The sequence below is a fragment of the Borostomias antarcticus genome (genome assembly GCF_949987555.1).
Source record: "Borostomias antarcticus genome assembly, chromosome: 1".
Classification (NCBI taxonomy): Eukaryota; Metazoa; Chordata; class Actinopteri; order Stomiiformes; family Stomiidae; genus Borostomias; species Borostomias antarcticus.
In genome coordinates, this window is record NC_140234.1 from 52,826,188 (window position 1) to 52,852,822 (window position 26,635).

At 51.7% G+C, this 26,635-nt stretch overlaps 1 protein-coding gene across 1 annotated transcript in view; it reads right to left on the reverse strand.

The window, feature by feature from the left end:
• Positions 1 to 12,331: 12,331 nt before the first annotated feature.
• robo1 (roundabout, axon guidance receptor, homolog 1) overlaps positions 12,332 to 26,635 on the reverse strand; it is a 119,718-nt gene continuing 105,414 nt past the window's right edge. Inside the window, exons 19-29 of the mRNA XM_084443141.1 lie at positions 26,597 to 26,635; positions 24,673 to 24,827; positions 21,528 to 21,947; positions 20,559 to 20,675; positions 19,023 to 19,167; positions 18,529 to 18,765; positions 17,817 to 18,331; positions 17,292 to 17,453; positions 13,491 to 13,766; positions 13,131 to 13,345; positions 12,332 to 13,030 (exon numbers count right to left, since the gene is read on the reverse strand). The exon at positions 26,597 to 26,635 is cut by the window's right edge and continues 4 nt beyond it. Of these exons, the coding sequence (XP_084299267.1) occupies positions 13,016 to 13,030; positions 13,131 to 13,345; positions 13,491 to 13,766; positions 17,292 to 17,453; positions 17,817 to 18,331; positions 18,529 to 18,765; positions 19,023 to 19,167; positions 20,559 to 20,675; positions 21,528 to 21,947; positions 24,673 to 24,827; positions 26,597 to 26,635 (2,296 nt within the window). The 3' untranslated portion in view covers positions 12,332 to 13,015. The remainder of the gene's footprint in view (positions 13,031 to 13,130; positions 13,346 to 13,490; positions 13,767 to 17,291; positions 17,454 to 17,816; positions 18,332 to 18,528; positions 18,766 to 19,022; positions 19,168 to 20,558; positions 20,676 to 21,527; positions 21,948 to 24,672; positions 24,828 to 26,596) is intronic.

A 26,635-nucleotide genomic window follows, 5' to 3' on the forward strand; every position in this document is an offset into this window, starting at 1 on the left:
AGAGGCGGCTCTGCATGGAGGGCTGCCGGGGTTATAAGAAACAAGCCCCTCAATGATGCGTGTCACTGAAGCAGCAAATTAACAGGAGGAGATGGCGGCGCGTTAAGAGGATCCGAGAGGGATTGGGGGAGCGACGGGAGAGGGAGGAGGAGGAGGCAGAGGGAGAGGAGGAGGAGGGAGAGGAGGAGGAGGCGGAGAGGGAGGAGGAGGAGGCGGAGGGAGAGGAGGAGGAGGCGGAGGAGGAGCGGGGACAGAGAGAGCGAAAGAACAACGTTGTCGTTTCAGGCTTCTCCGTTGCCACAGCGTCGCGCGGAGAAGCGTCGGGACGAACGGTTCGCCGCCGGGCCCCGGAGACGAGAGAGGCGCTTCAGACAAAGGGTCCCGGCGCTGTTCTTCGCCCCCAGGCGCGCTGGTGGGTTGCTTGTCTCTCGCCACCAAGACCGAGCGCTATTTTTACTTGCTGTTTAACATGGTAGTGTTATGGGACCTGACAGTCCCCTGGAAGACGCCACTGCAGGGTTCCAATGTCTGTGGACAGGCTAAGCACTAGTCGACCCCACCCAGACCACCCTCTCCCATTCCAGTCCTTTCCCTTCCTCCCATTCTCAATCATCCACTCTTTCCGTTCTCCCCTCATCCCTCCTCATCCCTTTGTTTCCGTGTCGTCCTCCTTTGACAGGAGACAAGGCCTGATACGTGTACAGAGCTCACACCTTTCTTCTGACCAGTAATTCATGCTGTCAGGGGCTTTTCTCTGTTTGCACGTCCAGTGTGTGTGTGTGCGCGCGCGTGTGTGTGTGTGTGCGCGTGTGCGGCAGCCAGTGCCATATCCTCCCCGGGTGTTGCTATGTTCCTCCATGTTCAGCATGAGCCACACTGCAGAAGGTTGATGGAGGTTTACCGCCGCCGGCGCCCAGCAGCGAGGGGGAGGGGCCAGACCCGCTTCTCGCCATGCAGCCCCACCAACAGGATGAGACCTAGGAGGGGAACGGAGGGGATACTGGACGTCCGCCATCTTGATCCGTCGTCCTCAGAGCGCGTCTTCATGTGCGGAACCTATCATGATCTCTCCAAAGCAGACTCCTTCAGACGCCGTCAATACTCACGCGCGTCCCCACGGAGAATTCCTCCTGGTCGTCAGGTTGAAAAGCGATTCTCTGGGAACTGCGGTCCCTGACCTCAGGACCGGAGCTGTTCAGTGGTCATCCAAGCCGGCTGTGTGGCCAGCTGAGGTGCTAAAGCCCCCTTTATCCGCTGGAGGCGTGTGCTGGCGCCACCCACCCGGATCTCTGCCTGCCTCTGCTCCCAGGGTCACGCTGGGGGGGGGGGGGGCTTACTGAACCCCTACGTGCTCCCCGCTCCATATCGCCTCTCATTATACCTCACGGCGGCTAATGAATCTGTCACTAATCGTGTTCATCATAAGAGCCTCACAGAGTGTTTGATACAACATGCTGCAGCTCTCCCCTGGACCCAACAGGAGCCCCTGTTAGAGAATAAGCCTTCAACTCTCAGTGGGATTCCTTGTAAAACAAGGCTGCCATCCAGATTTATTGTGGTCGGTTTGGCAGTTTCTTCCCCTGCACTCTCATCTGAATTCTAATTGGGAACGGTTTGGAAACAGATGAGTGATGACACCCATTTGGATTTTATTTCCATTATTTTGCTTTTGTTGGGGAGCCTCAAGGCAGAGGATGGAAACGCTCCTCTCCCCTCCCCTCCGTTGGCTGTCTGCAGCTGCCATGTTATACCTCCCACAGGGGAAGGGATGACCAAACCTGCTAAGCATTTGGTCATCAATGTTACATGTATATAATAAAGCCCTATCAGAATGTGCAGCAGCAGCAGCATTGTCCTAATCGCTTTGCAAATACTGCCTCCAAGGAATAAAAAATTGCATCACGCTAAGATCCAATTTGTGTTACACTCGCCAATTACTTTCACGGTCCACTTCCCATCTGATACAGAAAGGCTAGCTTATCCCTGCTATCTGGGCACTCAACAGACTCATTACAAGCACAAATTGGAAAAACCCTTCTTGTGACAAAAAATTGTGATTTGCTCCCCCTCTTACAAAAACATTCACACAAAATGTTCTTTGACCGCAGGTACTGTACCTCAGCAAGATACTAGCTGAACAGCTGTTATAGAACATCTATATTATGTATGATGCATGATAGTACTTGGTAAGATATCTAATGTGAAGATCTTTCATTTGCTCCAGTGATCAGATCAAATTAAAACTTAACTGACTGAACCATGATTAATGGAAACGGTCATGGTTAATTACATGATTCTTTTTGGTGTGGGGCTTTCATCACTGACATGAATCGGAAAGGCAATGTGCATATTGAGAGCACCCAGGCAGTAACCACTTATTGAACTCTTCTAAAGTACTGTAAACGAAAACATTGCAAAACTTGATTTTCTCTACTGCAACATTTGTCTCAGTCTGTCCTGGGAGAGCAGCGTGGGTAGCAGCTCAGGACCAGTTATACGGCAGTGAAACTGAAGACTGAACCAGTGAGGTTGAGTGGGACACTAATGTGTGTGAACTGGAAGTCACATCCAGTGGGCGCCTGGCGTCTGAGTGTCACCGGGGGAAGGGGGCCGACATGGCGGAGTTATGATGATGGCCTCCTGCACACAGGACTGTGTGATTGGTAAGGTATGCATTACTCGGGGAAAACACAGTGCAATAACTTTCATCAGTTTGAGTCATGGTATAAAATGATCTCAAACTACAGATACCAATTTATATGACTGTGCAACATACTTTGAAAGTGTGTTTGGCTGGCACTTTTTTCTCTCTCTGTCTTTTGACATATGACACACTTTATAATTTTTTCAAAAATGCTGTGCTCACAAAAAAAAGTATTTTGTCAGCGAGGGCCTTTGGGAGATATTTCCGCGCGGCTGTCAGAACAAGTCTCCAGTTTCATACTTCAAAACTGCTCTCCTTCTGCCCCAAACCCATCAGGGTTATGTACTCCCTCTATCTTTAAGTCTAATCTTAAAACAAAATGGCAACAACTAGAGCTGTTCATGTGATAACCATGGATCAAATAAATTCTTTTTATTGTGTTTTATCTTCTTATTTTTCCTGCTTTTATGTATACAAATAGCATGTAATGTCCCTGTTGTAATTAAATAAATTATATTTTTATTATTTGTATTATTATTGTTATCATTATTATGAGCTGGCTCCTTTCAAATATCGGTTGTCTAAAGCAAAGAGAGAGAATTATACCAATCAGACCAGCAGCGCTGCCTTGACCTTGACCTTGACCTCCTTGATGCATGGGAGGTTACAGAGCTGACCCCGGAGCAGAACCCAGTGAGGACTGATGAAGACGAGGAGGGGCCCGGCCCTCAGCCGGGGTCTGGAGCCTGAATCGGGAGTCCTGCCACAGCATCACAGGAGATAGATGCTCCGCGCCGCTGTCTAAATTGGCTGTCAGGAACATGACCTCAGGAAAGTGGTGAGTGGTGTGGGCTGACGGAGAGAGAGAGGAGGGGGGGCTGGAGGGGCTGACGGAGCGAGAGAGGAGGGGGAGGGCTGGGGGGGTCAGTGTCAAGCGGCTGGCCAGCCAGGGACCGAAGGGGGTCGAACTGCAGGTTAGGAATCAATGAAGATGAAGAAGATGGCTCATAATTATCCACTTATGCCCAACAGAGAGAGGGCAGTCACACGGCAGCCATGTGACAACACATGGAGAGGTTATTCTGGTACGACCTCTATCATTAATCTTTTCTATTTGTTAAACAGTACGATTGTTGCGTTTCCAATCAAACGCTTGGGTACAGTATACAGGGATTGTGTGCTCCATTCGTAGGGTTCAGTAAACCGATTTGGGGCGGGGTTGGGGGGGGGGTGCATGCAGACGGGGGTGTCAGGCGGGGGCTCACAGGCAGCAGCTGTCTGCTGCAGGATGGATGAGGGTAGGAAATGAGGGGCGCCCAGGTCAGACGTCGACCCGTCACAAGGACACCAGCGATACCGCGGTGCAAATCTACGCCTGCGACACAGCCACACGGGCTTCCAAGAGCAGAGATACACAATAGTCAGTTGTGCGCTTTACCATACCGGTTGTTGTTGTTGTTGTTGTTGTTTATATTTTTTTGTGTCCATTATTGGGAGTCTATAACCTCCATCTGTATCACCTGAACGGGACTAAAGGACAGCCGAGGGGCAGATATCAGATAAATGGGTTGATCCTAACAGAGCCTGGAGGTAGGAAGTGATCACATGACAGCAGGAAGTCTAACGTTGTCAGGCTGGGTCATAAAGCAGCAACTCTATTGACATAGCACAGTAATGACCACTGTTGCTTGGGGCTGGTAAAGCACCTCTACCTCCACCCAGAGGAGCGATGAGCATGGATGGCCCACAGCCTGGTGCTTTTCTCCCCGTTGATGAGTTTACTCCAGCAGGCATGGCTGGACAAACGCCTCCCAGGGGATCATCATTCCCTAACATCGACCTCTCCCACTGCTTCAGGGCTGCCGTCTCCCATCGGCAGAATAGTCAAATGCCTAAGGCCTCCTCTGGCCTACTTTCTAAAGAATGTTCTCATTGGATACAGTATGCGCCAGTCATCATAAAACCAATCAAAATCAGATTTCAGGGACCCCCCCCCCCCCAGCAATCTGATTAGCTGAGGCTCCAACAAAATGTGATACTCAAGTGCATCATTACTGCTGATGATAGCCTAACCTTACACGACGATGGCATGTTGGTGCCTCAGTCTTTATTGCTTGATCGTGGGTAGGATTTATTTCAAAAGGGGGCCTCCACAGAAAATTTAGTCTAGGGCCTCCAAAACTCTAGAGCCGGCCCTGGGTTCTGGGACAATGCATGGCTGTTCAATATAGTACAGCATCTGCCAGCGGTGTGTGTAAAAAGTGCAGAGTTAATTGACTAATGTGTCATACTGAGATAGATAGGGGAGTGGGATGGGGGGGGGGGTATTCATAAGCACATGTTGTAGTGATGCATTAATTATTGTTGACGTTTAGTAACGGTGAGTAGCATTTTGCGTGTTGACGACCCCCCCTCCCCCAGTTGAAAAGCAAGATGACAAAGGAGGTAATTTCCTCTTTCTCTCAAGCCGGTGTGTAATTTTGTGTGTTCTACGGGTAGAGGGGGAGTAGAGGGGGAGTCGGCAGGGGAGGTTCCTCCACTGTAACCCTCTGCCTCCCTGCTATGTCTGACAAAGACTTTAATTCGGCCTAATTATACAGATGGATTGAAATATACAGCAAGACAGGAAATCACTCCGATTATGCAGAGTTGATTAAAACTTGAGGCCCAGAACACATGTGGATGGATCTAAACATTGGGAGGAGTTCCGCCGTCCCAGTTAGAGGAAGATCTGGACCAGGAATATGACACAGATACACAAACACATGCAAGTATGTTGTCGGAGTGAGACTGAATGCTCGCCCCCTCTTTGGCCTTGGTCCGAGACAAAAGACCATCTCCACATACATGCTAATGACGTTCCGGAGCAGGATAAAAGCACTGTCGTCTCGCAGGCAGGGGAGGCGAGTCCTTGTGCTTGCATCTCGCCTCGTCCTAATGAAGATGGATCAGTGCTATTCATCTCCTGACACTAACACAGGAGAGCCACGCAGCCCATCTCCTGTCTTTGTCGGGCGGCGCTGCAGCTTCGCGCAGCGTGTGGGCGGGGACGCTCCGGAGAGGGGGGGGGGCATGGTCACTGGGGGAGAACAAGGGAGGAGATGGAACAGGGAAAGAATAGAGACAGATATGAGAGAGAAAGAGAGAGAGAGAGGCGAGAGAGAGAGAGAGAGAGAGAGAGAGAGAGAGAGGAAGAATGACTGAGAGAAAAGGAGAGCTCCCCCAAATAGGGACGCACACAGACTGAAAAGGGCAAGACATTTGTCACCCTCTATTGCAGGAACATGGGGATGAAAAAAAAAACAATATCATTAATCTCCTGACATTTCAATATTGTATTAACCTTTCAAGTGGAAATCTCAGTGCTCATTAGTCTTTTTTGAGGGGGAGAAAAATAATAATCAATAGAACGAGCTCCGGACAATGTCTGGAAGTGCACTGCGGTCCAATAAGGCACGTCCTTAAGCCAATTCCTATGATGTTGTACTGCCCCAACCAATTATGCTCCACGCTACTGTCATTGGCTAGAGTACACTACACACATCAAAGTAAAGGATAAATGAAGAAAGAACGATCCCACTACTCTGAAGTAGGTCAGAATCATAACGGGGAGAAATGCATGTGCAGTAAACCAACAGCTAAAATGGCACCGTGGATTTCTCTAGCACAGCAGACATTTTAGGAGAGAGACTCCAGCTTCAAGGCCACACAGGATGCAGAGATATTGTCTCATCTCCCTCAGTCATCCAGGCAGTCAGTCAGTCAGCAAGGTACCAGGTGAAAGAAAGAGGGAGAGAGAGAGAGAGACAGAGAGACAGAGAGAGAGAGAGAAAGAGAGACAGAGAGAGAGAGAGAGATCTTCCATATTAGGAAGGTAGAAGAATGGTGCCCCCCGCCCCCCCCGCCCCCCCCCCCCTCCCTAGCATTCTTCCAAATCCAACCCTTCCCTCCCTAAACCTGTATAACACCTCTGCTGCCGGCTTGCCCGTGCCCCCTCCTCCCATTTGTCCCTGCCTATAGGGAAAACACACAATTCAAATCACTGCTGCTCCCCAGACCATTTGACTAAGAACACATTCTCATTCAGGGCCATTCTGCTCCCCCCCTGAGCACCAAGCCCTACTTTGTCTATCATCATTGTGAAGCGTCCTGGTGATTACCCTTGTCAAGGTCTCGCCAGGCATGTTTGACAATGTTGTTATAAAAACACACCCTTTTCAGGGGCCTGATTGTGTGTTTTCATTGGACATTCCTGACCTTGAGGAGGAGGAGACGTGTGGGTTCAAGCGTCACTTCAATCCTGTCACTTGATCTTTTATCTCCCACTGTGCACTGACTACGGCGACTGAAGCCAAGCACAAAGCTAATGCTTCTGAATAGTCTTTATTGGGAGAGGGGGGGGGTCAGGAGAGTCAGTCTCTCTCTCTCCAACATGCATCACGAAAAAAAGTTTGCTTCACACAAAGATGACACAGCACTGTCAGTCCGGGACGCTTTATGTCAGCTTTGTGTCGGCGCGCTCGGGGGTCTGTGGCTGATTGAGCAGATCTCTCCACGTGACGACCGGAGTCAGGGAAGAGGAGGCAGTTTAACAGCCTAATGAATGAATATGATAAGAGTACAGGCGAAGCGCGTCTCCATGACTCACCGGGTTTTAGAGGTAAGGGGTGGGGTGACGTCAGCCTGCAGAAGCAGGGAAAGCGCTGAGGGAGGGGACTCTGGACCGGCCCAGGCCGGGCCTGGCAGGCCTGGTGGGGCTATATTCCACCGGGTTAATTGTGCGGACCCCGTCGGCACTAAATAAGGACGGTTAGAATGACTGGCTAAGTGACAAATGGATGTACAAATCACCCAGATTACTTCACCGTTATTAAAATAAGTCAGCGTTGGCTCTCCGCCAGACTCTCTCACGCCCTCGCGTGATGAAGCCGGCTGCTGACAGCTATCTTTTACTATCACTCATCCAAGTTCACTTTGAGAGATTAACTCCGAATGTTTCAAGAGAGCAGATCCATCAAAAAACTAAAAAGCCTTGTTGGAGGGACAGTTTGGGGACAGACGTCTTCTTGATGAGGTCTGGCTGATTAGCATTCCGAGCCGAGGGCGGACCTTCTGCAGCAGTGGCGCGGTTCCTGGCGGCGAGGCTCTGCTAAGCTGTCCAAACAGTGTGCACCTGTGAGGGCCGTGATGGATTCCAGCCCGGCGTCGCGGCGGCGCTGCGGCGTTGGGAGGATGAGTTGTCAGACAGCGTACAGCTGTTCACTTAATTACCTGCTAGCCTGGGAGGGAGGTTAATGAACCGGCCCGCGGACCAAAGCGGCGCAGTCGTCTGAAGCAGCACAGAACAACAAGAATCACAGGGAAGTTCTTGTGCGTTGTTTCGCGCGGGACTGACGTTCCAAGTACTGTACATCCAACCACGACAGTCTTTTCCCAGTTGAGCAGTTGAGGACGGTGCGGATGAACGACTCGGTGGAGTCTGACCCTGAGCCCTCTCCGGGTAGAGGGAGCTAACCACGCCGTGGCAGACAGGATGTGCGCCTGGCCCCCCTCATCTCCTTAACCTGCTGCATATTCATGCGGGGGAGGGGGGGGGGGCAGGCGGGGTAACCTGGGCTGCCTGTGTGGGCGCCTAATGTCCTTAATCACCTGCATCTCATTGCGGAGCGCGGACACACCTTCCGCTCATTAGGATGATGGATGGAGACAGGGGGGGCTGCCCTCCCCCCTGCTCCAAATTTGTTCTTGTTTAGAAAGGTGCTTATTAGAGAGCACCTGGGGGAGGCGGGCCGACGGCGAGGGAGGAGGAGGAAGGCGGCGAAATACACACTCGCCACGGGCCACCAATCTCCGACAGAAAGACGTTAGAAAAACCTTCCGAGATTGAAGAGTAGCCTACATCGTAATGTCGTAATGTCGTAAAATGGTTTGTTGGGCTTCAAGGCAGACTGTCCATACTGTACGCAGTGTTCTGAACACTATAAACATACCGTACAAGGATGTGTGGATACGGGCTGTACAGCATGGGCCGCGCACTGCGACTGTGAGTCAGTGTGGACGGGTGGAGAGTAGGACCTCCTGTCTTCCCCATGAATTTGAGCACGGGATCCGCGGGGGATCTCGTGAGGCTGGGCATTCCGAGATGGGCCGCTCCGGTCATTAGCTCGAGAAAACAAGACCTCTGTTCCAATTCCGTGAATCCCGGAGGGTGATGAAGAGGGGAGGACCAACCACGATTTCTCGTTATTTCTTGAATGGGGTTTAAACAAGGCAGAGAGAGCGTCGAGGAGTCCCATAGGTGAGCTTATGGCCACAGGAAGAACAGAGACAGTAGGCAGGCCGGGAGCAATACGCTGGAACAAATGTACCCCTCCAATTAGGCTTCATCCCCGTCTGGAGTCGTCCTGCAACGTCACCCAGTATCGCTCTGCTTTATGGCCATGATGTTTTATAAAGCCAGCAGCTACAGCAAGCCATGTAATGAGAGACTAGCACTTATGAAACCTCATGAAAACAAGCCTAATTGGAGGCAATCTAAGAGGTGGTCATGGGAGTTTGTGTCACAGCGCATGCGCAATGCGCACACTGTGGACTGAACACCGTAGATTCAGGTCAGTACGTCATGGACACCATGCGAGTACTACTGTGTGTCATACACTGTGAGGAGCAAGCACAGTACGCTACGCAAGCACACCGCTACACACTTCCTCACAAATGTTCAGGTGACTAACAAGCACACCGCTACACACTTCCTCACAAATGTTCAGGTGACTAACAAGCACACTGCTACACACTTCACAAATGTTCATCTCACTAACAGGCAGAGTGAAAAGGAGACAGTGAAAATAGAGCGTTCTTGTAAACCTGAAAACAATGAGAACTCCCACACATCCAGCATCAAATCACTTTGCTATATATCAAAATGACTAACTATATTACTAACTGTATTATTGAAATTATTAAATTAGTTTTGTAGTTGTCAGGTGAAATTAAACCATTTTGTCTTTCAACACATTTTTCCGCATACAGCAATCAACAGCTATTATAGCCTACTGTATTCCCAGCCTCTCATCGGGAATCTATGCTGGAGCATGCAGATGGCTCAACTCCAACAGCCAGCTTATTCACATGCTCGCTTTCAAATACGCTTCACAAATTAAATAGCCTAATTGCCGAGTTGAATTCTGTAGAACTAAATGAGCAAAATTGTTTCTATATTCCAACAAAGGGGTAATGAGGAAATCAACATAAATCAGCCGATTAGAATCAAACAGGAGGGTCCCTCAGAGGGTTGCAATCACTCGATTCATATCATGATGCAGGGATTTAAATTCAGGCACAGTTCTGGAGGCGGGAAGGGTGGGTAGAGTGGGTCCCTCACAATCAAAAGTGAATAAAACAATATCTATATAGTGTGTTCTGTACATAAAGTGTTGGGGCTTGAACCCTTGATTGGACACACAGGTATATCATTAATCTGCAAAATGAAAAAGCGTTCAATCAAAATAAGTTATTCTTTTCAGGTCAGAGAAAACCTGTGAGAAAAACTGATGCAGAACGCAGATTGCGGATTGAAGCCCACGGAGCAGATAATCATACTCACTCCAGCCAGCTTAATGGAGGTTTCAGACGATGACAGTTGGTATGAGTGAACATGGCCAACAGGGAGGTTTGCTTCTGAGGTATTAGTTTTCCCATATGGCCTAATAACCCATGTCTTTAATGGTACATCCATTGTCTTATGAGTACAAAGTGTGCTCCCATGCGTGATGGTGATGGACTTTCCACTCCACAATGTTCAGGTGGCTGAAAGGCGAGAGCTATGGGAATGAACCTGAGTCAATTCCCATGCTTAGCTGCGTTGTGGCCTTCAATCCAGGATCTGTGCTTGTTAAAAGGTCCTCCGCTACGGTATTGAAGCATATAAAAGGACCTGTCTATGGTTATTATGATATTGGTACAGGAAAGCCTGCCTGCAGAGGTCAGACCCTTCCTGTGGAGATGCAAAGTTGATCAAATCAAAAACAGTGGAAACTGTGTCTTTGTGAGTCATTTGACAACTGTCAGTCACATTAGTAACATTAGAAGACTGTGTTACCAGTGTGTCAGTGGATCTATAAACCAGTAGATATTGGCCATTCTTGCCACTGCTGCTCAAACCCTCAGAATGAGTTATCTAACTGATTACCAGGAGAGCGATTTGGGAATCATGGACAGCACTAGTCATTGTGTATTATACACTTGGATCATTTTAGAGGACTATGAATGACAAAATGTGCTTTTAACCGCGGCATACTGTACGCATAAGAGTCTTAGCCCCCGGCCAACATAATATGCTCTTGTTGCTGCTGCAGGTTTTACGGTGGCCTTCTGAGGCAGGCGCATGGCTAAAATGGATTTCAAATTAAAACGTGATAGATGCTTTGACATTGAGCTTTATGGTGGCAATGCTTTTCCATTATAGCTATGGTAAAAGTGTCAATGAAAGTAACGTCATCTGTCAGAATATTCATTTGCAATAACTTTGATGAATAGTGTGTCATATCTCCATACACATTTGCAATGTTTTATTGGTTACTGTACACATGTCATGCAATTGTGTACTGGAAAACAATGCTAGTGTAAGACACAGTAATGTAGATGCAGAAATGTATCTGTTGTAATGTTCAGCATGTGTCTGGAGGTTTTGTAAGAGTTCCATGTTGAGGTTTGCTATTAAGATATTGAGTTAATAAACTAGTTTGACAGTTTTTGCACTGTGTACAGTAAGTGATATTTTTTACAATGTGGCTCAAAAAATGACACTATATTGTCTGAGCAAGGACAGTAGCCCTGGCAGCAAACTCAGACAGGACACACACACGCACGCACGCACACACACACACACACACACACACACACACACACACACACACACACACACACACACACACACACACACACACACTCTATGTGTTTCTGCAATTTTCTTTTGATTTGTTGTACTGCTGTTGTATCCGTGTTTCAAAGACTCCCTTGAAAACCAGGTGATTCATCTCAAGGGGTTTATCCTTCAATAAAACGGCCTCAGGTGACAGGCCTCAGGTGACTCAGTCACTCAACATCCACCTGACACCAGGAAGAAAGACAGAGGGAGGGGCTGCTAGTTTGAAGATTTTTTATTCATCTTTTTTTGTGTTCTTTTGCTTTTTGCTTTACGAAACAAATGTTTGCAGATGTCCTATGAATAAACAACAGCACCCTTTCTTCTTAGAGTGGGATTCCAACACCCCTCCCTTTCCTGGAAAAGAGACTCTCCTTGTCCAATCACAGCCACTCCTGATCCCCAAGGCGACACTTTTAACTGGCATGGTACATTATTTTAAGTGCATTAGTAGACAATGTAACCATCTGAATTAATGTGCAATGGCTGGAACTACGGTCAATTCAAACAGACAGGTACATTGCTGCTATGACCCACATTAGCTGTATTCCTCTTAACATCAGAATCAGAGAGGGAGCCAATTACAAGACAGAGAGTCTCCTTTCCCAACAAGCCCATCGTAAACAGCTTAACTCCTTTACCTACATCATCATCATCATCATCATCATCAGGATTAACAAGACTCTTTTGTCATACCTGTACTCCGCCAGTAAGACAACAAGGTTAATAGATAAATGGTTTAAAATAAAGTTTAGTGATTGTGCTTTTAAAACCAAAGTAAAACAAAGAACAAACATTGACAACAACAAAACAACATAACAGTGCATTACAAAAAAAAAAAAAAAAAACCCAAAGTGGCACTTTCTTGGGGCGGCTAAATAATATAGCAATTTACAACATGGATGGAGACGATAAAATAATTATATTTACTGGCATAATAAAATTATAATTAGCAAAATAAAACAAGGAAGACAAATTTGTAGTACCACGATGGGCGAATAAACAAAAGGACATCATCATGTATACACGTCTATTTACAAGACAGTCCACCCCTCTCTGCTTGTAGCTCTGTTACAGTAACATATGACTGTATGGGCTCTCCGTAGTCCTCACCAAGGCAAGCCAAGTCACGTCAATATCTGGAGCACTCTTTTACTCCATATTGCATTGGAATAAAACATAAACACACCTACTGCGTATTTTTCTCTGAATGCACCATCCCCCCCCCCCTGTCTTTTCTTCTTCTTCTTAAATGGACAATAGAAAATGGTAAATTAGATAATCGACTGGTCTGTTTTCCAGATGTAAAGGAACACTATTGATGTACAGTATTTTGTCAGCAAACAGGATGGTGAGATACTGAGAGTTAAAATCGTCAGAGAAACAAATGCACTCTTCTCTTGGAAAATATGGACAGTTCTTCTTTTCCCTCCATTCCACGGCGGTCTTCAGCTCTCCACCATCTGAGGACCAAACAGGAAATGCGACGGTAGTAGTGGCCAATCTGCACATGCTACTCCATCAGTGACTGTGTGTTTTGGCTAGAGATGGGGATGTCCTTACCTCTAGGTCCTCCTCCCCAGGCTGGAAGCCCCCAGAGGTGCCGAGGCCCATGTCTGCCGGGTTCCTGCGGCCCCCTGGGGCCCCCCCCTCGCCTCTCCGCCGGCCCCCGGAGCCCCTGGAGGACATGGAGCTGGAGGAGCTGGGGTCCCGGTCCCCCCGGGGGCTGTTCACCGTGGGGAAGGAGGGCCGGCTGTAGGGCTGGATGTCCTCGGGACCTGGGGGGGGGGGGAGCAGTGAGACCTCACATCTGTCAAATCTAAACATGGAGACATCTACGACTCCACCAGGGTGAGGATCCCAGTGAAGTAAAATACACTGCGTGTGCTCATTCCCCTTGTCCCATGGTGCCCTGTACTGTACCTGGGTGCGGGCGGGCCTTGTTGCCAGGGTTCCCCTCAAGTTTGTTCCCTTTCGCTCCGCGGGGGGTCTTCTGTCTGTCCTGAGCCTCGCGGCGCTCCGACGAGCTGGTCCGGGGGTCCGAGCCCTCCCTCGGCCGGTAGCCTCCCGAGCCCCCTCTCCTGTCTCGGGCCTCGACCCCCTTGGCGGACATCACGCCCCGGCCCTCCAGGGCGGCCTTGGAGGGGTGCGTGGGGGACTTGAGCACAGCTGGGGGGGGGATGGGGGGAGGGGGAAGATCTGGAGGGTAAACACGGGAAGAGAGGTGACATCAGTGACACAGATCAAGACCAGGCTAGCGCTGCCAAGCCTGCTGCAGAGGAAATGAATCTGTGTACTTTACACACTAACGGCCGGGTAGCAGACGAGGACGTGCTCTCACACTCTAACACCTGCACGGGGACACGCAAACACAGCTGTGCCACGCATACAGAGACTCAGTACTGTACACACAGGCTGACGGGGCGCAAGTTGGATAGTGGGAGGGAGAAGGAGGGTGGATGGGTGAAGGGGATATTGCAGGGAGAGAGAGAGAGAGAGAGAGAGAGAGAGAGAGAGGGCACAGAAAATAAATGTACCTCAAGATTCAAGATTCCTTGAATATTCCTTGAATCTTGAATACCAGTTTCAGATACCTGGACCTGTACGTGTTACACATGGCAAAAAAAACCTTCTACTTTATTCTATTCTAGGTAGGGAGAGAGAGAGAGAGGGGAGAAGAGAAAGCAAGAGAGATGGGTGAAGTGAGACAGATGAGAGAGGCGTGGGAGAGGAGAGTCACAAAGGAGAAACTAAAGGAAAAAGAGAAGAATGAGAGGGGAGTGTCAGAGAGAGAGAGAGAGTGAGAGAGAGAGAGTGAGAGAGAGAGAGTGAGAGAGAGGGAGAGAGGGAGAGAGAGAGAGAGAGGGAGAGAGAGGGAGAGAGAGAGGGAGAGAGAGGGAGAGAGAGAGAGGGAGAGAGAGAGAGAAAGAGAGGGAGAGAGAGGGAGAGAGAGGGAGAGAGAGAGGGAGCGTGACGGTCAGCGGCTGTCTCTCTGACCCGCTCCACTTCCCTGCTGTAGATGAATCAATGCTGGCCGTCCTTGAGCCATTATTCACATGAGGCCGTCCCAGGCGCTCACACCTCGCCTCCCACGGCCGGCCAAACAAAACGCCGCCCGCCACCGCCCGCGCGATCGATGCCTTTTCATCTTCTAATCAGCTTCCCGGCCGAGGGACGGCTTTGTCGGTGGACCGGCTCGTAATCCGCACAGGATTAGAAAAGTGAATAAGTGTGAGAGCGTCGCCGTTCGCGCCCAGGCATCCCAATGGCCTCCTTAGCCGCCCTGAAACAGGTCTCCGCCACCCGGACCAGGATAATCAAAACGCCGTGTCCCACTTTTTATACACGGCAGCCAGGCTAAAGGGGCAAAGCCGCCCCCCGCCGCGTCTCATAGGCAGAATCGGGCGGCTTTAATACACTTTCCAGATGATGCTCTCCGCCGCACACACTTCCTGAATACACAATAGACCAGTCGATATAAAAGTGCCAGGAGGCGTCGGCAGGTTTTTAATATCTCCCCTGCCCCCCCCTCCCCCCTCAGTCTGGGCCGATCAATGCCACTGACCATGAGATACGGCCTGCTACAGGGAGGAGAGGAGAGGAGTAGAGGAGAGGGGGAGAGGAGGGGGAGAGGAGGGGAGGGGAGGAAAGGAGAGGAGAAGAGGAGGAGGGGAGGAGGAGGAGAGGAGTAGAAGCATATTTATGGTTGGGGCTGAGGGGGGGGGGGGTCAGTGTCCACCAGGTCGGGAGAGCAGGTCCAGTCTTACTGAAGAGGATGTAAATGGCACTCGGAAGGGGTTGCCGAATCACACTATCACGCAATCACAACGGGAGAGCGCCAGATTAACGCCGACGCAGAGGCCGAGACGGGAGCCCTCGGTGTAGACCGCGGAGGGGGCGGGACCCCGGCCGCTCCATATCTACAGAGCAAACACCAGCCAAATGAGCAGGTCAGAGAGGGAGGGGGAGGAGGTGTGGGGGGGGGGGGGGGGGGGGCTAGACGGTGGAACAAGCCCACTTGTCTCTCTACCTTTTTATTGCCCACTTAACTTGAGGTATTTATGTGTGTTTATGGCTGTACAGGGTGGGGGGCAGTGGGGTGGGGGTCTGTCTGACCTCCTCGGGGCCGAACAGCGATGTGGGGGTGGGGGTGGGGGGGGGATAATACCCATAGGAATACCACAGGAAGGCAAAGAGATAAAGGTGGCAAATTTCTCCTCTATATGTATGTATGGAACATGTGGCTTTAGTACCGAGATGGACATCAAGAATTATACCAAAACCCTCGAGACCCACACTGTGTACTTTCACCAAACCAGACCATAATAACCACATATGGGGGTGGGGTGGAGGGGGGGGGGGGCAGAGGGGGCAGCGGAAGGTAATAACGTCCAAATAGAAAACAATCCATTCAGATCAAATGCAATTTGCAGGCGGACTGAGGGAGACAGACAGAGGTGGAGCTGTGTCACACCCACTCCTCGCCGTTCACACGCCCGGAGAGCAGACTCAGGGAGCGAGGGAGGATGGAGGTAGAGAGGAAAGAGCAGCCAGGGAGGGAGGGAGGAAGGGAGGGATGGAGAGATTACTTCAAAGGAAGGGGGCAGGGGATGGGGAGGTTGGAGGAGGATGGAGGGTTTGCTGCAGTGATATAGCCGGTCTGGCCGGGAGTGTGCTGGATATTAAATCTCCCTGTCAAGTGCTTCCAACACACAAGGACACCTGACACTGAGGGGAGCCAGCGCCAGGAGAAGACACACACAAACGCAACACACACACACACGCGCGCCTGCACGCACACACACACACATTGAAAATGTGATTGCATTGAAGAAACTGTTTATTTTGAATCCAGCTACTAGGAGATAAAAGAACCCTTTTCCCTTTTTCCTTTACTGGAACGAGGATTAAGTATTCCCAGGGTGCATCGCTGCTCCTGTGTTTAGTCCCTGCTTTGTTTATGCCTGGCTGCTGGAGAGGAGGGGGCCACTCCAATAACAGCCACAACACCTGGGGCAATTTCATTAGAGGCTGGGGTGGGAAGACTTCCCGGTGTCAGCAGAGCAGGCTGGACAGCCCTCCCTTGAGACTCATGCATGCACACACACACACACACACACACACACACACACACACACACACACACACACGCACTCTCTCTCTCTCTCTCTCTCTCTTTCTCTCCCCGTACACCCGCCCCCCTAGCACAACCCCCCCTTACACACCCCAACCCACACACACCCTCCTCTTCTACTGCAGTCTGCTCAGCACAAGATTGGAAATGATGCCACACACGCACACACACACACACACACACACACACACACACGCACGCACACACATACACACGCACACACGCACGCACGCACACACACGCACACACACACATACACACACACACACACATACACACACACACTTACACACACACGCACGCACACGCACGCACGATGGGGAAGCTGATTAAAACTCTGACTTCTGACACGCATGCACTCACTCACTCTGACACGGCGTCTCGGGCAGCTCGCCGCCGCGCCCTCCCTTCACATGCAGTGGGCGTGGCCAGAGAGGGGGGGCCGTCACGAGGGGAGGCGAGCGGTGTCCATTCGATGGCGCGGCTCTAGAGCGCACTATAACTCATCTCCTTTAGTGCCGCATGCTTCTATGTCTACGACATGGACACGAACGGACCCACCACACAAGCGAGGGGGGCTCAGACGGTACCTTCGGGGTAGTTGTCACGTCTCTGGACACCTGGGTGGACCGCCGGGTGCTGTTTCTGCTTCTTCGGAGGCCTCTTCTGCATGTTGGCCGCGCTCATGTTGCTGTCCGTCGACACGGGGCTGCCCGGACGGTGGCCCGACGGGGACATCTGGTACTTCCGCGCTGAGGGGGAAAGGTTAGGTTTTGCGGTGAGGAGTACGGAACACTTAGCCGGACACTCAAGGCCGAATCGCCGTTTCGCTTCGCTTCGTTATCCGGTCTGAACAGTGACTCTGCCCGTCGCGGCCGTGGGCGGGTCCCCCGGGGCGTTTATCCGCTAACCAATCACGCGCGTGGTTTAATTCAAAGGGGCGCGTTCACTGGCATGCTGATTGGAATCCCAAACCGGGAGATCACTCTGGACGAGACCCTTTCCGAACCCTGAATCGCATTTCAACAAAATTCTGATTCGGGGGCCGGAGCCAAGACTAACGGAACACGGCGCGCGGCTTATCGCTCGGCTTCGTGACCTCCTTCAGGTCTTACCTGGGTGCGCCCCCTGCTCCTGTCCCTGCGTGGGCGGGTACTTGGCCACCTTGAGGCCGGCGTACTCCGCCGCCGCCGCCACCGCCTGGGCGAAGTCGGCGTCGGTGAAGAAGGAGCCGTCGGAGGAGCTGACGGCGCTGGAGCGCCCCGACGAGGCGTTGTCCTCCTCAGAGGCCGAGCCCCAGCCGTTGATCATGGAGCCCGTGACGGAGCTCTCCAGGTCGCCCACGCTGGAGGCGGGCGTCTGCTCCAGGCCCCGCAGCAGCAGCCTGCGGGCCTGTGCCTGGGGGTGGCGGGGGTGGGTGTGGTGCTGGGGTTGGCGGCGGCGGTGGCGGTGCGCCTTGGCCACCTCCGCGTCCGTCTCGTCCCCCTCTTCCTCCTCCTCCTCCTCCAGCATCTCCTCCTCTTCCTCCTCCATGCCGTCCGTGTCCAGCGCCAGAGGTCCGGAGATGTAGCCGTACGTGTGGGTGGGCGACAGGGGCCGGGGCGGCGCCGGTGGGCTCGCCGCATGGCGTCTGGAACGGCGGAAAGAACATATATTATTAACAATAATTACAGGACCCGAGGGGGTAGTTGGGAGCAGTGGGCGGCCACCGTTCATGGCGCCCGGGGACCCGGTCTTGGACAGGGACCGGGACTGAAGGGTATCGGGCGTGTCTGCTGCGCTCGTGAGCTCCGATCGTGATGGCGCGCGTCCGCCGGCGGCCCCTACCTGCGCTCGTGGCTCCCAGGGTTCTCCTGGAGCATGGGCTGCAGCTCCTCCTGGGGCGAGGGGGTGAGGGTGGCCGTGGACTGGTGGCTGTAGGACACCGCAGCGGGGGAGGAGGCGGCCCCCCGCACGGGGGGAGTGGGACCCCTCTCCATCTCCTCCTCCTCTTCCTCCTCCAGCTCGTCCGGCTGCAGGTACATGCGCGAGGCCGGCATGGGGTACTGCATGTCTGGCTCATAGCTGTCAACACAGGGAGAAGTGCTTGTTTCAGCTTCATATCAGCGCTGACAAGGCCGTTGTGATTCACACAGGCTGAAAAACAACATAGCACTAAATATGCATTCCTTTTAAGGTTTGACGTGAACCTGGCATCGGTATACAACGGAAAAGCCTTGGGGTAGATTTGAAATGGTTGTGTGTGTGTGTGTGTGTGTGTGTGTGTGTGTGTGTGTGTGTGTGTGGTGTTGTGTGTGTGTGTTTACGTAGACATGTCCCACCTCTCGTCCATGCACAGGGAGTACTCGTCTGTGGTCCGGCAGGGGGGTGGGTTTGCTGGGGGCGGGGGCAGCAGGTCGGCCCAGTTCATTGTGCTCTGTTTGGCTAGTTTGGGGGTGCGCCCTCCCTTCTTCTGACCTTGGCTGCCTGCTCAGAAACGAACAAAGAACTCCTTCAGTCACAGGACGCACAGGCGTACAAGCCCGGCCCCTCTCACGCTCCCTCTGCATCGGCTCCATTATTGATGCTCCTGAAACTGCCAAATAAATAAATAAATCGACAGCAGATAAAAATGTCAAAACAAGCGGGGGTAATTTTGGCGCGGGGTTGACGCAGATAAAAAATTGTGATTTTACACATGAGGAGCTGTGGCTAATGGAAGCTCTGTCTTGCTGTATGTGGTGAAACTTTACACACACACACACACACACACACACACACACTCACACACTCACACACACACACACACACACACACAGACACAGACGCACACACACACACACAATTACCTCTCAATTTCTAATTAATGGCGTCAGGGATGTCATCAAACACTGTCATTTTAAACTGTAATGTCACCCAATGTCAAGAGAAGAGTTGAACAAAGACAAAACAGAAAACATTAGAATCCAATTAACACCAAAGCATTCGAATTGGGAACCAATGAGCTGTGAGCTCCAGCATTACAGAAGGCTCCTCTCTAATGACTCGATCTTCAAATACAATCTAAGAGAGTATGTCCTGGGTATTAGAGCTCCAGTGTTGCATGCCGTCTGGAATGTGTGCCATTTATCCTTGTCCTCAGACAAGCACGCAGCAGAGCTCCAATGAAATGATCCCCCTCTAAGCCAGGATGAAGGAGGCATTCATTAACAGACTCACAAAAAAGAGTTCAATCAAATTAAACGGCATATGAAATAATAAACGCTAATAAACGTAAAAAGATCCCTTTGTGAATGTTCCCTATGGAACCAGCCCATGAGTTAGTGTTGCTCTGACAGGAACAACGCGCCTCAGCCGTCAACTCAAACCCCCGCTTTTGTTGTCTTCCTGTTAATTCCCTTTTACATTTCTGAAGGCGTCTCCCTTTTCTCTTCAAGATAGACTGACATGCAAATTAATCAAATTAGAATTTTAAAGCACCGCACATTATTACAGTCGTGCCGTGATTTATCGCTTTTGAGGGGAAAAATGGGATTTTGAGATGGAGCTTCGGGGGCAACGGTGATTAAGTGTTTCACAGCGATGATAATGGGCTGGAAAAACACTGGAGAAACACACTATAAAACCCCGAAACAGTAAACTGGTAAACAACGCTCCGGGAGAGAGAGAGAGAGAGAGAGAGAGAGGGAGAGAGAGAGAGAGGGAGAGAGAGAGACAGAGAGAGAGAGAGAAAGAGAGAGAAAGAGAGAGAGAGAGAGAGAGAGAGAGAGAGAGAGAGAGAGAGAGAGGAGGGGTCTATGATGGCGGACATGTTGGATGAATGTTGGTTTGATAACCCCTGAACCCCCCCCCCCACCCCGCCACCCCGGCTCCCTCACCGGAGGTGCTGCTGCTGCCGCGGTCCGAGCTGCCGTAGGAGCCCCCGGTGAGTCCCTCGTGGGCCTGGTTGTAGGGGATGGTGGCAGGCATGGGGCTCTCGCCTCCTCTGTAGTGGTCTAATGACAGGGAGGGGGGGAGGGGGGGAGGGGAGGGGAGGGGAGGGGGGAGGGCAGGATATGGTTAGCAGACCCAGGAGAGGCCAGGTGGTTTCATCCTACGGTACACACACCTCAGCAGCTCTGGAGATGACAGCATGGGATGCGTGGCCGCAGAAAGGTGTACAGGAAGTGAGGTAGAAGTCTGTAGGCCCTCTACAGGCTGGATGGTGGAGAATTGCAGGTGATAGAAGCCCCCTGATGAAATGCTGAGCTCATTTATGGTGAGACTGTAAACGCAAACTGTCCCTATCATGCGAGACGTGTCATGCTATGCGCTTTTAGTTAGTAGTAGTGAGGAGACGACAGCATGCAGCCTCTGTCCCACAGAGGAGAACATGACATGAGAAAGCTCTAGACTGTCACAAAAAGCCATGGCTCTTGAACAGGGGGCGGTGGCAGCTGCGCACGGAGCCCGTTGGCCTCAGCTGTGACCTCCGTCTCTGAGGGGAAGCCCTCGCGCCTGCGGAGCCCTGGCCCCGGAGTAGAGCGGCCCAGACAGATAGGACCCGGAGCTCAGACGAGAGACGGCGCATGAAAGCGGAGAGCGGAGAGGCGTTACGTGAAGAGCGTCGCAGACAACGAGAGGTGATGATGGCGTACAGCGATGTGGCGGAATGAGGGCAAGAGGGAAACAGGAAGTGGTCTTCAGAGCGAGGTTCCACAGAGCGGCCGGCCGGCGTAGAAACAGAGACCAGGACAGGGAGGAAGGAGGAAGGAAGGAAGGAAGGAAATAATGAAGGAAGGAAGGAAGGAAGGTGGAAGATGGAGGTGGTGATGCAATCTCTTCCCCCGGCTCGCCGGCACACTCACCCTTGTTCAGCTTGTTCTGCTCCATGATGTTATACTGGAGCTGTGAGGTCATTTCCTGCTGTTTCTGCTGCTGGCCAGGGGTGGGCTTCCAGCAGTGTTTCTCATTGAGCTCCCCTCCTCCTCCTCCTCCTCCTCCTCCACCTCCCCCTCCACCTCCTCCAACCCCTCCACCTCCTCCAACCCCTCTGTCCGTGTTGATGTTGCCCAAGATGGAGGACTGGATGAGCTGGGTGGTGGCGTAGGGCGTCGGCTGGCCCCCCGGCCCCACGAAGCGCCCGTCCTTCAGGTTGGGACTGTTGAAGGTCTTCATCTCGTTGATCTTGTTGGAGAGGTCCACGTCGCCGTAGACGCCAGACTCCGGCACCATCAGGTTGGTCTGCTTGTTCTCCATCTGGTTGTTGTAGTTGGCGATGCAGTCGGCTGGATAACATGGGGGAGGGGTTTTAGTCACAGACTGGCCTAGATCTGAACTCCTTTCAGACTGGTTTAGATCTGAACTCCTTTCAGACTGGGCTAGATCTGAACTCCATTCAGACTGGGCTAGATCTGAACTCCATTCAGACTGGGCTAGATCTGAACTCCATTCAGACTGGGCTAGATCTGAACTCCATTCAGACTGGGATAGATCTGAACTCCATTCAGACTGGGATAGATCTGAACTCCATTCAGACTGGGCTAGATCTGAACTCCATTCAGACTGGGATAGATCTGAACTCCATTCAGACTGGGCTAGATCTGAACTCCATTCAGACTGGGCTAGACTTGAACTCCATTCAGACTGGGCTAGATCTTAGCCTCGTTCAGATTGAGCTAGATCTGAGCTGGGCTCAGGCTGGGCTAGGTCTGAGCTCACTTCGGACTGGGCTAGATCTTAGCTTAGCTCCAAGGGAGTGGGAGGCCAGCGGAAGGCACTGGCAATAGGCAGTCATTGTAGCAGCTGAAAAGATCGAATTGACAGATAATTAAATCAGCTGTATTCATCTGTACCCTTCAGAGGATCACTTTGCCCTACAGACAGACGTGTACGCATCTCTCAGAGCAAACCCACCAGTCCACTGCTCCACTCCAAATATGATTATCTGGTAATTCAGGTGAGCGACGGGAGTGGCATTCCACCGTGCGGGAGGGACAGTGTGGGAGGGACAGCACGGGAGGGACAGCGCGGGAGGGACAGCGCGGGGGGGACAGCGCGGGAGGGACAGCGCGGGGGGGACAGCGCGGGAGGGACAGCGCGGGGGGGACAGCGCGGGAGGGACAGCGCGGGAGGCCGTGCTCATCGGGAGGGACAGCGAGACACGTCTGTATCAAAGGCCCGGAATCCGGCCCACCGTAAAAAGCACAGCCCCGCTGACAGATCCAATTTTTCCCCGGATCATAAAATATTCAAATCCTCTCTGAGGCTCTGAGGAGCAGCCAGGGATATCAGAGCACTTCACTAGGCAAGACGTGTGAGAGAGGACCCCTACAGCCTGCAGGGGTGTCTGAGATAAAGCCTGTTCCTTCACTAGCCAGGTCACCTGGCCACTGATCCCTGCTCATGTTGGGTTTAAGCTTGGCGTTCAGACAAAGCCAGCCCGCCAGCTAGCCAGCCTACCCTGCCACACTGGATCTAATGGGTGCCATGCGGTTATCCCTACCCAAGCAACTCACTCTACCATCGGCCCAGCGAACTGTTAGGGAGAAGTTAAACAGCTCAGAATGAAAGGACGGATTACAGTTGTGTTCCTTTTAGACGGCGATGAGGACCATGCGATCCAGGATATGTACAGCAGGTTTGAGTGACTGTACCTGGGTGAATGTGACAGTGTGTTCTCGACCTTGAGTAGGACGCAAAAAACCCCTGTGGAAACGCAACTCTGGCTAACACAGCTGTCACATTAGGAGCGTGCGATGTTCAAGGACGGGACTGAAGCCAAACATGAACGAGTGTGTGAGACGAGGGGGTGACGTTATATCAGCATCAACAGCTGGAGGAGAGCGGCTGCATGATCAAAGGAATGTGCACACTCAAAGTTTACAGTAGTCAGACTTCAAACTTTAAAGTACAGTATGTAAAGCCAGTCCAAGTTCCTGGCTGGGTTTGTTTGAAGCAGGGTTCCTACTCCAGGGTGAATAACCTCGGTGTCCCCCACCCACTCAGCTCATGATTCCTGGTCTCTGAACAGAGGTGTGAGCCGTTGCAGTACTGCTACTGTGTGTTTTGTGTGTGTGTGTGTGTGTGTGTGTGAGTGTATGTGTGTGTGTGAGTGTATGTGTGTGTGTGTGTGTGTGTGTGCTCTAGGAACCCAGAGCCAAATTCACTCCCTTTTGTTTCTAAGAACTACTGCTGACTAAAGTAAAGGAGAACCTGAAGGTAAACCATAACTCTCTGCCTGTCTCAGTCACTCTACATCTTTTTACAGCCCCACTCACTCTTTGCCTGGTCATTCATCTCTGTATGCTACTTATCCTTCCACATCAGTCTTCTCCCTCTCTCCACTGTCCCCTGCTTTCAGTTCATTTTCCCAGGTGCAGCATAGCATAGCTCTCTCTCTCTCTCTCTCTCTCTCTCTTTCTCTCTCTTTCTCTCTCTCTCTCACTCACTCTCTCCTCCTCTCCTGTTTTGGCCACAGTCTCCAGTCCTACCCTGACCTCTACGCCTGCTACACATTTCTTAAATAACTGAGCACTTAGGGGAAATTACATTACGGGCTATAACAACAGTATGGAAATCAGCAGAGCAATTCGATTAGCAGCAGAGTAAACCCATAAGCCCCTTTCCAGGGTGCTCCTTTTTAGCTCTTGTCCAAAAACAGCCCCGCTTTAACCTCAAACACACAAGCGCGCGCACGCACATGCACACACACACACACACACACACACACCATAAATCAAACACACAAGCGCACACCACACTGCTAATCCTGATATTCCTGTTGGTTTTTCTTAGTGAGTCCCAGTGAAGAGAGTGTTGAGAGCGCCGGGTCCCTGGGGAGCTAACCCAGATATGGGATTCCACTTCCTTCTCCCCCCTCTGCGTGGAACAGCTCACGCTGGCTCTGATTGGTCCTACCTGCGCTGTCGGCGGAGTGCTCTGCTGACAGCCGTGTGGGTGTAGTGTTGCCGTGGTGTTGGGCGGAGGGGGGGGGGGGGGGCTCTAACTCACCTGGGCGGCTGTATGTGGCCAGGTTGCTGTCACTGTTGCCGTTGCCTGCTGTGCAGCAGCTGATGCTGCAGTCGTTGTGGTTGGAGCAGGAGTTGGGCCAGGTGTCGGCAAGCCAGGGCTGGGTGGCAGACTCCCCTATGTTCAGGAGGCCAGGCCTGGGGTAGGAGGGGAGGGGACGGGGGGTTCATGAGATTGGCAGTGTGAGACGGCATAAAGATTCACTGAATATCAGTTGTACCTAGTCACAATTCCCTGTTGTACAAGGACTGAGCAATCTTTGTTTAATGGCTAAGAACCCACAATGTAGCTCCCCATCCAGTGCTTTAGTCCAAGTATCTCCCTCTCTCTCTCTCTCTCTCTCTCTCTCTCTCTCTCTCGGTTCCCTCTCTCTTCTCGCTCTGTTAGCCCTGGGTGCACATTAGAGAGCACCGCAGCTAAATAGATTGTGCGTGCTTGACTTGGCCATGGCCGAAGACACCGTTTCCCCGAGCCCTCGTGAGTATTAGCGAACCATTCGGATTAGACAGATAAATGTTGGGGAAGTGAACCTCGAACGCTCCTTCAGTAGATTCCAAGGTGTCACGGAACATCTTTCTCAAACAAGTCGGTGTAAAAAAAAAAAGAACAGAGGTAGAGGAGTGGGAGCACATGAATCAGGGATGAGATCTGTGCTCTCTCGCGTCTCTCCTGCAGGTGAGGAGTACTCCTACGTAGGGCCTTCATCTCTATTCATATCTCTTTTTTGTTTTTCTGTCTGCGTCTGCATTGCTTCCGTCTCCTCCGCCACCTGACGAGCGGTTCACCGCTCCGACACGACTCCGACATCGCAACCTGCAGGCAGATGTTCGACGTGCCCGGCGTCGAACAGCCCCCACCGAGACGTCTCCTCAATAAGGAGACGGCCTACCGAGAGCCCGGAGGCTCGGGGGAGCTCCTCGCGCTCCTCGTCTCCGCCCCCGCCAGAGTCACGCTTTGTTGCAATCGTCTCAGCGTCGCATTTGCCTCGTATCTGGATCCGTTCCTTCCTCCCCCCGTTGCTATTCAAAATGGCTTGCAGCGCTCACAGCCTTGGGTAATGAACCCATTAGTCTTGTGGAGACGTCGTGCGACTCTCAAGATGGCTCCTCGATCATCTTAGCAGTTCCGTGTCAACACAGAAAGGCCATTGTCTACACGCCCACGTGGCACGTCCAACTATAAGGGAAGATAATAAGATGGCCAGGTACAGTAGATTCATAAGTGGCACATCAAGGCACGTCTATAATGGCAGGAGCTAGATTGTCAGGAGTCAGGAGGGGGCCATAAACCAAGCAGCCTTCGATGCTGACTGAACTCACACAGCCAGCTACACCTGGTCTCTGTTTGAAGAGGTAAATTAATATGCGGTAAGAATTAGAATATGAGTCAGGGGTGGAGTCGGTTCTGACACACTGTAAAAGCCTCCATTCTAATAACTTTCCGACGTCCAACCACCGCCACCATGATCCCGGTGGTGTGTTTTTGGCGTGACGCTCTGGCACAGCCTGGTGGCCAGACACTTCCCTCCTCTTCCCAGGATGAGGACAGGGGTGCGGCAGTGTGTGTGCGTGTGCGTGTGTGTGAGAGAGGGGGGGGGGGGGTTTGGCAGACTAGATGATCCTTTGTTCCTCCCTGTTGATAATATCAGACCATGGTTTCTGCACCTCCCTTCTCCTCCTCCGCATGGGCTTTAGGAAGTAGCAGCACTCCCCCTAGTGGTCTGCCGGGAGCGGTACACCTACCCCACCCTTGCACAGACTGTCTCTCTCCGGCTCATCCTACAACTCTTAACCTTAGTTCCCCTTTAAATACCTTTGTGCTACCTTAATTGGGTTGAGTCATTTATAAGAAACCATGACCTATTGCGTTTGCAACGTAAAATATATTTGAAAGTAAGAATCCTTACCTGCCAGCACTGCTCACTGCCTCCCCACCTCTCTGGTAT